Genomic DNA, 17,321 nt, shown 5'->3' on the forward strand with positions numbered 1-17,321 from the left:
CAAAGAATTGATACCAATCTTTCACGAACGGTTCTAAAAAACAGAAGAGGGAAGAACATTTCCCAACTAATTCTGTAAGGCCAGTATTACCCTGATAACAAAGTCAGACAAAGAAATCACACAAAGAACTACAGACCATTATTCTCATTAATATAGACACAAGAATCCTCAACAGAATAATTAGCATTAACATATAAAACGGATACACACCATGTCTCTGACAGATTTATCCCAGGAATGCAAGCTTGCTATAATACCTGAGAATCAATAACGTAAAACACCATATTAACAGAATAAAAGACAAAGGACATGATCATCTTAGCAGATATGAAAAAAAAGGATTTGATAAAACTCAACACCCATTCACGATAAAAATCTCAACAGACTAGTAATAAAAGGAAACTTCTTACAGGGCAGATCTGTGAAAAATCTACAGTTGGCATCATGCTTAATGGTGAAAGACTGAACGTATTTCCCCTAAGACTGGGGGAAAAAATGTTTGCTTTCACTTCTATTTAACATTGTTTTGGAAGTTCTCACCAGTGCAGTAAGTCAAGTAAAAGAAACTACAGGTATACAGATTGGGAATGGAAAGAAAAACCACTATTATTCGGAAATGTATGCTACTGTGTGTAGAAAATCCTAATGAGTCTACAAAAAACTGCTGTAACTAATGAACAAATGTTCCATGTAGTAGGATCCAAGATCAGAATACAATAAACATACTGGTAACAAACAATCTGAAAATGAAATTAAAAAAAAAAAAAACACCATTCCACTCACAGTAACATCAGGAGAATCATATATTTAGGGACAAAATTTAAAAAGTGAAGTGCAAGACCTGTCCACAGGAAATTAAAGCACTGCCGAGAGGAATTAAAGCAGGTTTAAAGAAAAGGAGAGAAATGCCATGGTCATGGATCGGAAAACTCAGCAAGATGTCAGTTCTCCATAAATTCATCTATAGATCAAATTGAACCTCTATTAAAAAAATAGGCTTTTTGGGGGGGGTAGAAGTCGACAAGATGAACCTAAGATTTATATGGAAATGCACAGTACCCAGAAGAGCCAAAACAACTTGGAGTAAGGATAAACTTGGAAAACTTATCATCACCTGACTTCAAATTTTACTACAAAGTTACGGTATATTAAGGGAGTATGATATTGGCTTAAGGACAGACATACATATCAATGGAACAAAAGAGCGAGTCAAGAAATAAACCCCTTGATTAATAATCAATTGATTTTGGCAATGATGCCAAGGCAATTCAATAAGGAAAATATCTTTTTCATCAAACAGTGCTAGGATGGCTGGGTATCCATATGCAAAAAAACAAAGAAAAAAAAAAAAACACTTAAGATAGCTACCTCACACAACATATCAGAATTAACTCAATGAGAAGGACAGAGCATCACCTCTGTGATATTTTTGCCAAAAATGCAAAACCTGAATCTAATTATGAGGAAACAGCAAAGTCAAATTGAGGGCCATTCTACAAATAATGGGCCTGTGTTCTTAAAAAATATCAAGGTCCTGAAAGACAAAGGTCAAAGTACGATTCCAGACTGAAGGAGACTGAAGAGATGTGAAAACACAATGTAATGTCTGATCCCTGAATTGGACCCCGGAACGGGGAAGAGTAACTATTAAAAAATCATACTGGGATAACTGGCAAAACCTAAATACTGACGGTGGATCAGATACCAAGTTTCCTGATTTTGGTAATCTGTACTGTGCTTATGTCCTAATTCTTAGGACATATACACTGAACTACTTTAAGGGAAAGGGATATGATGTCTGCAAGTTACTCTCAAATGGTACAGAAAGATTAATACGCATATACATATATATACAAAGAGAGGTAGAAAGGAAATGATAAAATAAACGGAGTAAAATTTAAATAATGAATGAATATAGATGTATGGGAGTTCCCTGTACTATTCTTGCAGGTTTGAAATTATATAAAAAATTGAGCTATTTTTAAAACCCATATATAGTGGGACTAAAGTGTCTCAACTCACTTTTTTTCCTGCATATCTACTTCACTTACACCAAAAATACCTTTCTTAAACATCAGTATAATCAGATATTGTCCTCCCTCAAAAATGTGTGTGGCCTCAGAAGAAAGTTCAAACTGTGGTATGATATTTACAGGCCTTTCCATCCTGGTCCCAGTGAACCTTTCCTGCACGGCTTCTCAGATTCTTCCCCAAATACTTTCAGATCTCTCAGTCTCTGTTTACACCCCTGCTTGGAAGGTTTGACCCCGAAATCCTTTGTTGTTCAACTCAAACGTCTTTTCTACTTAGCCTTCCCCGATCCCCAAAGGCAAGCTCTCTCTCTGCACACATACTGAGTTAACAACTTCCCCCCCACCCCCCGCTCCTTTTTCACACATTATTCATCACACCTGACTTCTACTATTTGCCCATAGTCTGGCACACAGTAGGTGCTCAGCCTGTCTGTTGTAGTCCTGCCATAATTTTATTCTCTAGCTTTTCTACAAAATATGTAGAATGACTTTCTTTGTTAAGCAAAGGCAATCATTACATTCTGCTTGTTAATATAGTAACCTGGGCAGGAAATCAAGATTAAACTGTGAGTTAGCTATTGGCAGGGAATAGATGCAATTGGCTGAAAGTATTTTTCACAGTAATGAGTGACCTTCAATCTGAACCTATGTACCTCTTGGCTACAGGGACTCCTGACTTGAGAATTTACCAAATATCTGACTGTTAACAATGTTCTGTGTACAAAGAAAAGCAAAAACAGGCATAGACTTGGGCCAGTTGGTGAATATACAAAGATAAACAGATAGATACTTGAGCGGATCATTAAATTTCTTGAAAATTTTCTATTGAACTGCTTTGGTCTTGAGGATTTGCAAAAGGATGCACCTAGACACGGAGAAAACACTTGGAGGAAGATTATATTCCACGATTGTATCACAAAGCAGGTCATGAGGGCTTGAGCAAGTCTTTAAAGAATACACTGAGAGAAGAAGAGCAAAATTCAGAAGGGGAGAGGAAATGGGGCAAAAAAACACATTAACTGCCTAATCTAAAAGTTTATAGGCAACTCGTGTAAATAGTGGCGTTAGGAATGAGGTTTCCCCGCTGTGGATTCTACAGGCTAAAAGTATTAATCTGCTGTGTTGTTATTGTTTCCAATGCAACAAACATACATTTATCTTTAATAAAATGGACCAGGAAAATGGGCTATAAGACCATCCTCCATCTGTCTTACAAACATAATACCTAATTGCAGAACTTAAAAAGTACACACATGTCTTTATAAACTTGTCTTGGTTATAGTACAGTTGGATTAATTAAAAGCATCCCCAGAAAACCAGAAGGCCATACGCTTTTCATAATCCAAGAAGCTAATTTTGTTTAAAAACCTCACATGTCTTGTGTACACAGGACAGATTTGTAAGTCTGGCATAATCCATTTTATTTCCAAGCCTCTAAACTGGTCTTTTTGTTTGTTGTTTGTTTTGTCCTTCTTGTTTTGGGGTAGGTAATTAGGTATTTATTTATTTTGATGGAGGTACCAGGACCTTGTGCATGCCAAGTGTGCACTCTACCACCCAGCTATACCCTGCCCCTTAAACTAGTCTTGACTATACGTTTAATGACAGCCCAGCTTCGCCACACCACATGGGTCCCCCAAAGTGCAGATGCGCCCTCGCTCGCCTCCCCGGGGCGGCGCCTCCCTCCAGCCCCCGGGAGGCCGCACCGGGAGGGTCGTTTTTCCGGCGGGAGCTACTCTTCACCTTTTGCCCCTCGCCCCCACCCCTGCTTGTCCCGCCAGAGGCCGCCGAAGGGGAAGACTTTCGCGCTCCCCTTCTCTCAGGAGCCTTTTCTAGGAGCCTCCATCCACACTCCACTTCTCTCTCCAATCCCCCGCGCCGACCCGCTTCCACCCGGCCCCCGCCCGCCGCCGGCGGCACCCGCACTTACGGCGCGGACGCGGCGACGGCGACGCAGCCCCGAGCAGCCCCGGCGGCCCCGACTCCGGCGCGGGACGCGGGACGCAGACAGCCGGCGGCGCAGCGACTCCGGAGCGCCCCCGCCGCTGCGTCTCCCGGGCAACCGGACGCTCGGGCCGCGCGGGCCCTGCGGCTTCCGGAGCGGGTTCCGCTGGCACCCGCCGCAGGGGAAGCCCGCGCGCCCGGCTCAGCATCTTGGTGGCTCATCTTTGGGCTGAGCCCTGAAGTGTGGACACGGCAGCAATCTCTCCTCGGAGAACCCTTTCAAGATGCCTTGAAGGAGGCACTCGGGAAACGTTTTAACTGCTTTTCCATAACACTGTTCCTTTCCAAGGCCTCAGGAGCACAAAGATTAAGCCCATGTAAACGTTGAAGTTAGTCCATTTCCCTGCCTGGGCATTTCTCATCTTCAATTCTCCACTTCCTTCATGTACTTAGAAATATGCTCTAATTTCCCACCTTCAGAAACAAAACCAAACCAGTAACCTTTATCTCCTTCCTCTTTCAAGACCAAACATAACTCCCACTAAACTCAAATTTACATAAACTGACGTCAACTTATTTCTCTTTATCATTTTTGCCCTCATCATGCTACATAGATAATTTTCTCAGTAGGGATCCAAGCCATCATCTTAGGTACAAACCCAATGGCTATTTTCATCTTCATGGAACCTGATCCCTACAGTTTCTGTAACTGTTGACTACGGGATCTACTTTTCTCATTAGGAAGCTCTTCGCAATGAGGCCCATCCTTTTTTTCTAGCTTCAGGCCTTGTTACTCTGCTCTACACACCTTAAGGTCAGCTGCATTTAGCATCACTTTTCCTTGAACATGCAGTATTTTTGCATATGGCTTAGTCTAGCCACAGCTCCCTACCTTGATTTTTTTCTGCACTCGATAAACTCTTCTTCATCTATCAACAGCTTGGTTTATATATAATGTTCTACACAAAGGTTTTCCTTTTCCCAAAGCAGAATTAGGCACAGCCTTTTGTACCTTTCCTTAAATTTATCTTTATTCATCCAAGCATGCTCCTGGAATACTGGGAATGATGCCTTTTCCATCTTTTCCCCAGTGCCAGTAAAGTGCCTCAATCCATTGTAAGTGATCAATGCATGTTGGTTAAATAATTACTTCACAAGAATAAAAAAAAAAGAAAAAAAAAGTCTTTGTAATGAGTTTTGACTAGACTTATTTCATAAGCTTTAACTGTAAAATTAATTAATTATATGCAAATCTTTTTATTCTTACATAAAAACACTGAATAAAGAAAATGCAAACAATTAAGGCAGAAAGTTAATTTCTCTTTTGCTGCAAAGAGACAGTGAAGATCAGAATTTGAAATCCAATTCCTGGAGAAAGTAAGTCTAATTGCAGGGGAGCAATGCTAGAATGTATTTCCGAGGGTAGTAGATATACTGTATATATTCTGGGTACTACAGTCTGGTACAGTAGTTAAGAATATACACCTTGAACTAAGTGCCTAGGTTCAAATCTTAGCTCTACTACTTACCAGCTATATTCTTGGGCAAGTTATTTAACCTTTGTGTTGGCCTAGTTTCATCTGTAAAGTGGCATTAACAATTCCTCCCTCACCGGGCTGTTCTGGCACCTCACTGGGACAATCTATGTAAATTTAGCAAGTGGAATAACACCTGGCACACACATACGTGCACTGGGCACTTCCTGTTACTATGTCTCCTCAAGTAATACTCTTAGTGTCTACCCATTATTTCATATAGCACACTTCCCTCCACCTTTCTTCTAGCAATGGTGAAAACTGATACCTGTCCTTTATTTCCTTGTCTCTACTGAAATCAGTGATCCACTTGCTAGATGAATGATGCCAACAGGCCCAGGAACAACTGATCTCATTCTTCTTAACACCGTCTAAGAAACTAGCTAACAAGATTAGACAGCTTTGAATTTCAGTGAAGATGAAATCGTTTGTTTCCAACATTTCAGTTAGTAGTTCTCTTCCTTTTGAGTGAATAAAGGGCCTCAATCAAAAGTTACTGGGTGGAGCCCCCAAATCTCCATTTTTATGTTATCAAAGATTCTTCTTTCTGAGGCAGGTGGTACTTGGACCACACTCAGAAACACTGGTTTAAATTCAGTGTCGGGCCAGTGGTTCTCATGGAGGGCTGCATATCAGAATCATTTGTACAACTTCATAAAAATACAGGTTATTGGGCCTCATCCTCAAAAATTGATTCCAGGGGTCACTAGATTTAAAAAGCCCATGTATAACACACAACCAGTTGTGTACTTTATTTTCTGTAAGTATTTTGAAATGCTTGACAGTTAAACGTGATGGTTAAGTTTTTTGAGATGTGACCCTTTATATAATTTATGGGACTTAGACACTAGAAAAAAACAGTGGCCCAGAAAAAGGATCAACAACGTTGTCAATAAATGGCAAGGATAGAATACTGATTTCTCAAAAATCTTTTCCACGAGCCTGTTTTTTCCAACAAACTGATGATGATGTTATACTGATAAAGACATGTTTTTGAAAATCATTATTCAGTTATTAATGTTAAGATTAGTCACAATGTATTTGGGAAAAGTGATAAATGTACACAACTGCTATGATTATTAACATCTGTATGATTTAGAAGTCACATTTTTACATAAAGAAACTGTTCTGGAGTCAAGTCAATCACCAAAGGTGGTAACAACAGGCAGGAGCATTCACAGGAGTAGAAATGCCACCTTTTGCTCCCAGCACAGTTCTTCCCACCGAATCATCCCCTCTCCGGCCTCTGGAACTGCATTCCCAACACTCTCCCTTCTGTTCTCCGACCCAGGAAGCAGCAAACTATGTCCATAAAGGGGCAGATGGTAAGTATTTTAGGCTCTGTGGGCCATACAGTTTATTTGGGAAAACTGTATTTTTGGCAAAAGCAGCTATACAGACAACATGTAAATGAGTATGTTTCCCAGTAAAATTTATTTATAAAAATAGGCATTGAATAGGATTGGGCTGAGGAATGCAGTTTGCCAATCCCTGCTCTAACCAAAAGATTACGAATGTTTTACTGATTTTCCTGATCAGGAAGTTGAAGATTCTACAAAAGATGCCCTTTTCTCAAATGAGGGAATATCAGTCCTTTATGAAACTGAGATGAACAGATTGAATAAAAATTTCATGAGCTGAGGGATCAGAATGGTCACCTAAGGATTTAATGCAGAATAATTAAAAAAATTTTCTCCTTAATATGTTTTAGTCTCACTATATACAGATTAAGCCAGATGACGAGCTACTATACAACAGCATGTTAAAAAACATGTTTATTTTACACTATGTACAATCATGAACATATTTAAAAGCATTGTCAATTAAAATAAATGAAGACCATTAAATCACAATTTAGTTTGTTCTTAGTGTATATACTCACATTAAAATATAAAGAACATATACCAAAAAAGAGCCAAAAGTGTTCATTTTGCTAAAACTTGGTATATACATATTCCACTGGAAAAAAGCAATCAAAAATGACTTTGACCAAAACCAAGTTCCTGTGATGTGTAGTAACCATTACATTGTTTATATGAGGTAGTAACTAAATTATTTTGGCCATGTGTTAAATATTCTAAATCAAAAGAAACATGAAAATGATCATAAAATAAGGCCAACAAAAGTAAAAATTCCACTAGAAATTTGAACCACTTCACTCTATGGAATGTCATAGTTCTTTAAAGTGATTATATGAAATGTTTAGTGTGGACTCTCTGATATGCTTATACTTTGTGCATACTGTAACTCGGCCAACAACTGCAGTGTTACATCACGGTACCGCTATTCTGTGATTCAAAAATTTCCCAAAGGTATTGTTTTTAAGCACAGACAAGCCATCTGACAGGATTCTGCTTAAATATAAAAAGACCAGTTACTACGACAGAGGGTTAATTGGTTTGCTTCACGTAGAAAACAATCCAAATACATTTAAAAAAGATGTTGTGGAGCTGAATGCACATTGACAATGTCACAGCTTACTTTTGTGACTTAATACATCACATATCAATACTTTGTGCAAATATAAACACACCAGTGTACTTGCATTAAAATTAAAAACAAGATTATAAAATGATTACAGCCTCTGTTACAATTTTAAAAGTTACAAGATTTATCTTTGTATTACTAAATTACATATAATAAAAATACAATAGTGTTAAATGTACTGTTTCATTGCCAGCATCCCATTTTGTAATACAGCCACACCCAATATACTAAAGAATTCTTAAAATATTAATCCCAATTGCATTTTCATCAACATTTACATCTGTACAGATAAGACACTTACTTGTACATCTCATAAAAGTACATTATCTACATAAATTCTTAGTGTATGTCTTCAGCAATATGAAGTTTCACAGAAAAATTACTGCCTGTATATACAAAGATTACATAACAACGAAAAAGCACTTGTGTGGTTCAGTATGCTAAATATATCCATACCACTTAAAACACACAATTTCCCCCTCTTATCTCATGCCACAATAAATTACAAGTAACTGAAGCCAGGTTACTGCAGCTTTTGTACAGCTTCAAGCATCCGTTAATGTTGCAGTGGTAGTGTTCGTTCTTTCTATAGTTAACTGTCAAAGCACAACATCTCTCAGTAACTGTTTTCATGACCCGCCAGGATGTATAAATTGCTATTTGCTGTGGGGTTATCAGTTGGCCTACTTTCCAAAACCACGACCCTAAAATAGTAAACAAACAAAAAACATGTAACAAAACAAAGTTACTCTTGAAAACTCATGTTAGCAGAAAATTTTCCCATTGCTTCTTCATTATATGCCTCTAATAAATGTTGGTTATTTGACTTGTGGGCAGAAATCACTTGCAAATCACTGTGATTAAAGAGTCAATTCCAGCTCTGGGAAGTAATTTTGCCGCCCACCACCTCCCACCTCTAAGCCAGTGTTGTTCTAAGAGTCAGGCAGGGCAAACCTGTAGTAGAAATAATTTGGGAGAACTTAATTCCAATTACAAATTCCAAAAGGAATCTGTAGTTCAAGAATCAGAAAGTAAATCAGAATAGAACCCCCAAATCCTTTTTGGTACTAAAACTGAAAATGTTTCTGTTTGCTAGCATACAGTACCTCCTCTTTCTTGTGCTATAAAGCATACTTTAAATATTATGTTTAATGCAAAACTAGTACTGACAGATCTGTATATTCCTGCTACTTGGAAGGTCAGACACATTCCCAAAGGCTTTATAACTTTCTGACCTGTGAATTCTTATAATATGAAAAATACAATGTTGAATATACTACTGCAGAAATTTCAAGTCTCTTGAAAAAGAAACCAGTTTCATGCTGGATTTATAAAACACGTGTAGAACTATGTATTTAATATAACCCCTTTTCATACCTGTCAGATCCAAGCAGTCTGAAAATTCTTGTGCTATCTGAAATTTCTTGTGTTACCTGTTCAATTAAAATATCAATTTCTGAAATTAAAGGCACAGAATTTTATATGGGCATTTAATTTATAACACTAAAGAAAAGAAACATACTTCCTAAAATGGAAATAGATTTCTTTATGACTGTTAATTTGTTAAGGCAGCACACAGGTGCATCCATTTGTTAGTCTAGGAAAAATGTGGCTACTTTTCAATTAATCATAAAGCATGACAGTGGGAAACCATTTACTTGTTATACAGACTTCAAGGGAAAAATTTAAAAGCAAAGCACCTAGTCCATTTTATTTATCAGAAACCTCACTTATGTTTGTACTAACAGCAAGACTCCTGCAGCAGTAAGCCACTTGGTCTGGTCCTTTTACTTAAAAGGCTGCCATGTGCTATGATGGGACAAACTCAGGACTCAAGTTGAAATTCCAGGTTTCCCACTTACCAGCTGTGATAATTATGCAAGGTATGCAATTTGTTTGTAATTCAGCAAAGTAGGACAGATAATGTCTACCTTGCATTGGTATCTTGCAGTATTCTCTTAAGTGTTAGTGGATATAATGCCTAGCTAAGGAATAATAATTCCCTTTTCCAGCCTCTTGAAATAATATTTTCTGATGGTGTATGTCCTAAAGTCCTCGGTGTGACTCCCCAACAGTTACTAGTTGGGGAGTTAGCCTACAGGAGAGTAAGAAAAGCCTATAGGGGAAAGAGAAACCCACCATTTACTGCTTACTGAATGCAAAACATTCCCAATTATAATGGCAGTAGCTTCTCCCCTAAATTTGGCAGGCTGAAAAAACATTTGATTTTGAAACTGATTATTCTGGAAACAACAGTCGGTGATTCTTGACTTCTTTTGTGACTCAGCACACCTGAAGGACACAACATGCTATAATAGTGGCTCATCATGACTGATTGTCGATGTGTTCTGGGGTTTGCCTACTAGAGGGACATACCATTTTTGGAGGGGTTGTATTTAGTAAGGGCTGCTTATGTTTGAAAAAGCCCTGCAGGTGACTTTTGGGGGCGAACTTGTGTTTTCTTAAACCATTCTCTTGTATCCCGCCTATGATGCCTTTCTTCCTCTGCCTGGTGTTCATTAGCTGTTGACTATTCTTATCTCCAGCCCCCACTGCTTCAAGTGATTTTAAAAAATCTTCCTGAGAAGTGAGCCTTCTTGTGGGAATTACTCGTAGAAACATACTGGCAGCCACCTTTCTTGAACACTTACTGTAGGCCAGGCGTTATGCTAAGCACATTACAGGCTTCCTTTCATTTAACCTTAGCAACCCTATGAAGGAAATGCCATGTTGTTATCCTCAATTCACGATGAAAAAACAGAGGTAAAGAGAAGTGAAGTGATATGCCAGGTCACACAGTTACTGAAGAGCAGAGCTGAGACTGAACCGGGTGTCTCCCCTGGTACCCACGCTCGTGATCACTCTTCTGCACTGCTCATTTGGTTAGAAGAAATGCTCTGAGCTTAATGAATGACAGTTTAAAACACAAATGAGCTATTTTCTCGCTTTGGGCACCTAAGGTTTTCCTTTCCCTCTAATGCTCAAGTGAAAGTTATACTACCGAAATTGGCTGGGGGGTATGGAAAAACTTAGGATGACTTTACTGGCCTGTAATATTCTAGGGGGCAAGTACCAAGTCTTGTTCATGTTTGAAACCTCAGCACTTTCTTGTGTAAACGTTAAACTGAACTGAATACATCGTATGACTTGGAGTTAAATTATTCCTGGAGTTAAATTAAGGTAAGAAGATAAGGAGATACAGGTAAGCTATCTAATAAAAAGGAGTAAGATTAATAAAAGATTAGGGAAAAGGGAAAGGAAATGGGCAAAGAATCTTATAAATGTCAAGTGAATAAGGATAACAGAAATAGGAGGCAAGATGGCTTCAAGAGAAATGCAGAACCCTTTAGTGATAGCCTGCATTGGTCATTATTTCTGACATACAAAGTAGAGAGAGCCAGCATCGGCCATCCCATTCCAGGTGACAGTCTGGGAAAGCTGAGAGAAAACCACAGTATTTAGGGAGTTCCTGTTCTGCATATGAGGGTGATTATCTGGAAGCATGTAATGTGCACGGAAGTTGTTCAGGTGAGTGGAGAGAGGTAGATGTGGCTATAAAGTATGGGCTACTAATTTTAATCACTGGACTGAATACTGAAAATATTAATAAAGGTATTAGCAAGTCAAGTATTCCTTGTACCAATTAGGAATTTTCCAAAGTTAAAGAAAACTGATGTAGAATCTGATAATTTAACTATTATCAGGACATAATAGTTAATGGACATAATTTAAAAAAGATTACTTACCTCATTAGATCTAAAACTTCTACCTTGCATTCCATGTTTCCAGAAAGCTAGCACACTGTCTTGCAGGCAAACTAGCAGGCAAGAACAGCTCAGTTACTGTTAATAGTACAAAAGTTCAACTGATAAGCATCATTTCATCCCTCTTTCTATCTCGCATAGCAGTATCTCAATTAGTAACAAATGTTAGTCATTCCGTATTTATAATGGCATCTTTACTACACCGCTCAGAACTATACAGCATATACTATGTAGCGTAAGTACTATACACAGCTGATTTATTTTTCTGACAAGAAAAATAAAACTCACTGAAAATATCTTTTTTGCTGTATGCTTTGATAAAATAACAATATTTTAAAATAAAATATTTCAAACATACAGAAAAATATGAGAATAGCATAAAAACACATGTATCCACCATTCCACTCTCCTAACCTTTTGCCATATTTGCTTTTTGTTTTAAATAAAAATGAATACAGCTAGCGTGCTTATATATTCCTTCTCTGGTTCCATTCCAGCCTTCCCCTCCTCCCTGAGACAGCAATGTTATCTCATGCATGTTTTTACTATTACAACATAGTAAGTTCACATTATCAGTGTAAACTTTATACTGAATGTTTCCAACTTTCCTACATTTGGTATGATGAACCAAACGAAGTTTCTATTTTTTTGTTATTACAAACAATGCTGCAATAAACATTATTGTACCTTTTCTTGGAATACATGTGCGAAATTTTCTTGGGGAAGATATCTAGAAACAGAATTACTGGGAAAGAGGCAAAAATGTGCCTTCTAAAAATTTTACCTTCGCTTTCTGTATTTACATATTTAATACATACTTTTGTGTGTATTCAGTGAGGAAGAAATCTAATTTTGTTCCCCTGCAGATAAACAACTGTACTAGAATCATTTGTTGAATAGTGTATCATTTCCCACTGACATATGATACAACTTTCCATTCACACGTACTTCTGAGCTTTCTCTTCTGTTCCACTCTTCTTTACGTTCATCTCTCTGTTGATCCCTCACTGTCTTAAATCACTAAGGCTTTATAGTAAGTTTCAATATCAAGTGGGTAAGTATTCATCAAAATTTATTTCACTATTCCTGGCCTTTGGCTTTTCCATGTGAATTTTAAGATAGCTTATCAAGTGGCACATAATACTTTATTGGGATTTTTATTGTAAATACACTGAATTTGTGGATTAATTTGTGAAGAACTGACATCTTTCTCATATTTAGTCTTCCTATCCATGGACATGGTGTAGTTTGTTTGTTCAAATCTTCTTTATGCTGTTGAACAATAATTTGTGATTTTCTAGATATATTTGATTACATTTATTCCTATATATCTTACTGGCATATCAGAAAGCCATCATCTCTGTTACTCGTATCTAGCAATTCTAAATTCTCTTATTGGTTCTAATAGTTTAGAGTTGTATATTCTAGTAGATAATCATTCCATCAGCAAAAAAGGATTTTTATTTTTACTTATTTCTTACTAATCCTCATAGTTCCCTTTTCCTGTCTAATAAGACAATGTTGAAATGTGATGAGAGCAAGCATCCTTATTTCATTCTCCAGCTTAATGGGAATTACTTTAACCCTTAAACATGATATTTTTAATAGGCTTTGCTTGATGAAGGGTATTTCCTTCTGTTCCTAATTTTTAAGAAGTTTTTTTAAAGTTATAAATGACAGATTTTATTGAATGCTTTTGGTGTAACTGCTGAAGAGTTACATGACTTTTTGCTTTTAACCTTTCATGTGCTATATTACATAAATAAACTTTTTAATACTGAACCATCTTTGCTCTTCTGAGATTAAAGCCTACTATTTGATAATATGGAATTCTATTTGCTGGTATTTTATTTAGATTTCCCAAAATCTATTTTCATGAGATCAGATAATTTTGTTTTCTGTATAATTTTATTGATTTTAGCATCAATGTTAAAAACCGATTTATTCCCCATTTCTTCTTTGTCTACGATCTGAAGCAGTTTGTATAGGATAGGGATTATCTCTTCTTCTAAAGGTGGGTAAAAATCACCTGCAAAACCACCAGGCCTTATGTGGGTGGAGTCTTAATTAGGAGGTGCCTCCTGGCTCTGGCTCCCCACCTCCTGTGGGATGCTGTTAGTCTTCTTTATCACCCAGGAGTGTGGCAGGTCTGTTGGCCTCAGGCCTGCATATTACTTTGAGTTTTTGTTCTACGTCTTGGTTTTTGATCTGGCTATGCGTTTTTTTTCTCCCTTTTGGAGGGAGGGGGCGGGGGGAGAGAGGTAAGTAGGTTTGTTTGTTTGTTTATTTATTTATTTTTAAAATGGAGGTATTTGGGATTGAACCCAGGAACCTGTGCACGCTAAGCACATGCTCTACCACTGAGCTATATCCTTCTCCCCTCCCTGCTCTGTGTTTTTAAATACAGAATCCATTGTAGCCTCTCAAGTAGATGTCCCTCAAAACTGACTTGTTATTATCATCAACATTTGCTTGTTGGGAGAGAGGCACTCTAATTGGGGGAAAGAGTGAAAAAGAGGACTAGGAATAAGAAAAATAAAATATCTGCCCGTGGCCCTCCCTTCTGCCGATGCATACACATGCAAGTGTCTTTACTGACAGAGGACATCAGAGAAACTGTGTATAGCTAGATTAATTGTCACTCATTTTCCCCAGCATTCTCTCTATTATGGTCATTTAACCTCATTTTTCCTGAATGCAATCATCTTAGAATACTGATTCTAAAAGAAATCCTTTTTCAGAAAAAACTCTTATCAAGCAAAATGTAAAAATGGCAAGAGGACTTTCCATGTACTTATACTCTGATCAGTAGATACAACAGCAAAAATACAATGGACTATACTAAGGACTAAATTTTAAAGTACTTATAGGGGAACTCTATAGGAGCCTAGAGAAAACGGAAATTCATAACTAGGTTATGAAAAATGATATTTAATTATTCTGAAAATGCTAATTCTGTAGAGAAGATAATATTATTTACAGATTATATTAAACTATTTTAGAAAATGTGTAAAAGCAAAGACTGATATTCATCTCATATTCATTATATTCTGTATTTAAAAAAATGAGTCCTTAGTAATACATTTTTATAATTTCAAATAATTATCAGATAAATTATTTTGAGCAGCTTATAATGCAATCAAACAAGAAAGAAAACTTTGGCTTACCAATTGATTCAATCTGGAAATCAAAAGTGAGTTCTGATGATAGTTTTCTGCTAGATTTTAATCTTCCTTGGAGATTCACTATTTTTATACAACCTAGAGAGAAAAAAAGTCACTCAGAAACTAAGATAAAAGAAATATTATTAAAATAAGATATTCGTAAACAAAAACTTACAGTCCAAGCATACAAGAATGGTATCTCTCTCCAGCTGGGTTACATGAGTAACACTTGTCTGTGGGGTATCTGCAACACAAACAACTTTGATAAAACTTACAGAAAGTAGTAATATTTAAAGCATAGAAACAATAAATAAAAAAAAAATCCTGAATGTCACTGAATTTGAAATGGATACACATTTTTAGCTAAATATATGTAGTGGTTGAGGCAGGCGGCTGTGTACAAACACTGACAGATGTGCCAAACGACGTGAGTGCTTCACAGAGGGTTAGCTACTTCACTACTACTGGTGATGTCATTATTTTATTCATATGTGAAATCAGATGTCTAATCTTCTACATTATGCTATGACTAGTTTCTGATTTGAAGCTCAGAGGGCCAGGGATGTGCTCTGTACATCATTATACTTAGTGTCGAGCACATGCAATAAATATTTATTGAATGAATTAGAGTCAAACAAATTACTTCAATAACAAATGAGTTATAAAAATACTGAAGTACTTTGAGAAGTATGAAGTACTATAAAAACACAAAGAGGCATTATTTTTATAATGGCTCATCAAAGTTCTTACAAACGGAAAATGTTTAGATGACTTAGTTTTCCAGGAAGTGAAAGGCAGGATATACCAGGCTTTGTATGAACATCAGAATTGAAACTACTGAGCTATAGGGCTTGGTTTCTAGAGAATGGGTCTGATCCAAAGTCTAGCCTGCCTCTTTTCTCCTTCCTATATGTTTAGAATCTTAATAAACCCAAGGAATGCTGTATTTCAGACCCTCACACTATTTTAGACCTGGTACTTCCACAGCTAGGTTTGGAAGGATATGGAACAGGTCTCCAGTAAATTAGGCCAGCCAGAACTTTGTAACTCCTAAACACTTGGTGAAAATTAAGAATCAGTTCAAGAAGCCAGTCTAGCATTATTAGAAAGACAGGAAAATAAGATTCACAAATTGCTTATAACATTAATTCCTGAACACTGGAATCATCTGGATGCCCAGCTGCCACCAGATGTTCTTAATTAATTGAGGGTGTGTGTGACTTGACGTATCAGGAGGTTTAGAAGCTTCTCAGGTGGGTTCTAGTGTGCAGCAGAGCTTAGGAAGCCACTAGCTTATGATTTCAGCTGATACAAAACCCTAGACATACTTTCTTTCTCTTCTTCTATTCTATCATCTAAAAACCAGACTGAATTATATTTATTATGCTTAACACCTAAGAAAGGGCTTTCATTATGGTAAGAGAAGTAATCAAAAGTTCCTGGCAAGGAAGGTACAAAATTCTTTTGTCAGGAAATGAAGCCCTTCATTCAACAATTGGTGGGAAGGGATTTAAAACTAAAGTGCTTTGGAGAAATAAGACAACTGAAATTCGCTAAATAAAATATTAATCAGCCAACAATCCCTTCCTGTTAAACAGGGAGGAAGAGATTAGAAAGCAGGAGTTCGTCCTGTGTCTGCAAGGGAAGATGGGTGTCTACAGGGAAAATTTAACAGTGAGTTTGGGGAAGCCAAAGAGAAGCCACATAATTCTGCCAAGAGACGGCCATGTTTTCCTTCAGTAATGTGTCCTGGAAGGAAAGCTGGTTCGAGTTTCCTGGGTTCTGGGTTTTAGCAAGCCATATAATTGTCTTTAGACTTTTGTGAATGTGTTTGTCATCATTTTTTTTTTTTTGTCAATGCCAAAAAACCTCAGTCTCTTAATTTTTTCCCTTTTGTGAACGCTATTCCAGGCTTCCAACCAACTCCTGACTAATTGACACAAAGGGGCTTTTGCCAGACCTTTAAAAATTATCTTCTAAAATGGCCACTGTCTATTTTATAGCAAAACATTGTACAGTGTTATTTTCAAAGAGAAAAAAGCAAAAGGAGCTTCATAACAAACACAGTGCTTTAAAAGTAAAGATTAAAAAGGCCTTTAAGGTCATTTTTTTTAAGTATGAAAGTTTAATCAGATTTATTTACCATGAAACTCAAGTTTTGCCAATGTGTGTGGACTGCAACAATACTACTGAAGGTTTCAAACAACAATCAAATTTCTGTAAAAAGCTTATTAACTGGAGATAGTATTTCCTAAGACACAACTTACAAAGGGAGGATTTATTATGCAACTGGGCAACATAGATCAGAATTTAAGGGAATAAATTATATAAAAGAATTATTTTCAAGCACCCTCAAATACTTTGGAAGTATTTTACTATTTACTTATAATTTCT

General features: G+C 37.0%; 2 protein-coding genes across 7 annotated transcripts in view; both read right to left on the minus strand.

Moving 5' to 3' along the window:
• Positions 1-4,115, minus strand: part of CDKL4 (cyclin dependent kinase like 4) — a 41,999-nt gene extending 37,884 nt beyond the window's left edge. For all 3 annotated transcript variants that reach the window (XM_074378753.1, XM_074378751.1, XM_074378752.1), the window contains exon 1: positions 3,964-4,115. The gene's annotated coding sequence lies outside the window, so the exon portion shown is untranslated. The remainder of the gene's footprint in view (positions 1-3,963) is intronic.
• Positions 4,116-7,257: 3,142 nt separating this feature from the next.
• The window catches only part of MAP4K3 (mitogen-activated protein kinase kinase kinase kinase 3), a 155,582-nt gene continuing 145,518 nt past the window's right edge, over positions 7,258-17,321 (minus strand). For 3 of the 4 annotated variants that reach the window (XM_074378754.1, XM_074378755.1, XM_074378756.1), the window contains 5 exons: positions 15,103-15,171; positions 14,931-15,023; positions 11,746-11,816; positions 9,377-9,432; positions 7,258-8,703 (listed from right to left, as the gene is read on the minus strand). In XM_074378754.1, the coding sequence (XP_074234855.1) occupies positions 8,616-8,703; positions 9,377-9,432; positions 11,746-11,816; positions 14,931-15,023; positions 15,103-15,171 (377 nt within the window). In that variant the 3' untranslated portion in view covers positions 7,258-8,615. Of the gene's footprint in view, positions 8,704-9,376; positions 9,433-11,745; positions 11,842-14,930; positions 15,024-15,102; positions 15,172-17,321 lie in introns of all 4 variants that reach the window. The other variant, XR_012511878.1, reaches the window with a different exon arrangement.

Source organism: Camelus bactrianus, chromosome 15, assembly GCF_048773025.1.
Source record: "Camelus bactrianus isolate YW-2024 breed Bactrian camel chromosome 15, ASM4877302v1, whole genome shotgun sequence".
NCBI lineage: Eukaryota > Metazoa > Chordata > Mammalia > Artiodactyla > Camelidae > Camelus > Camelus bactrianus.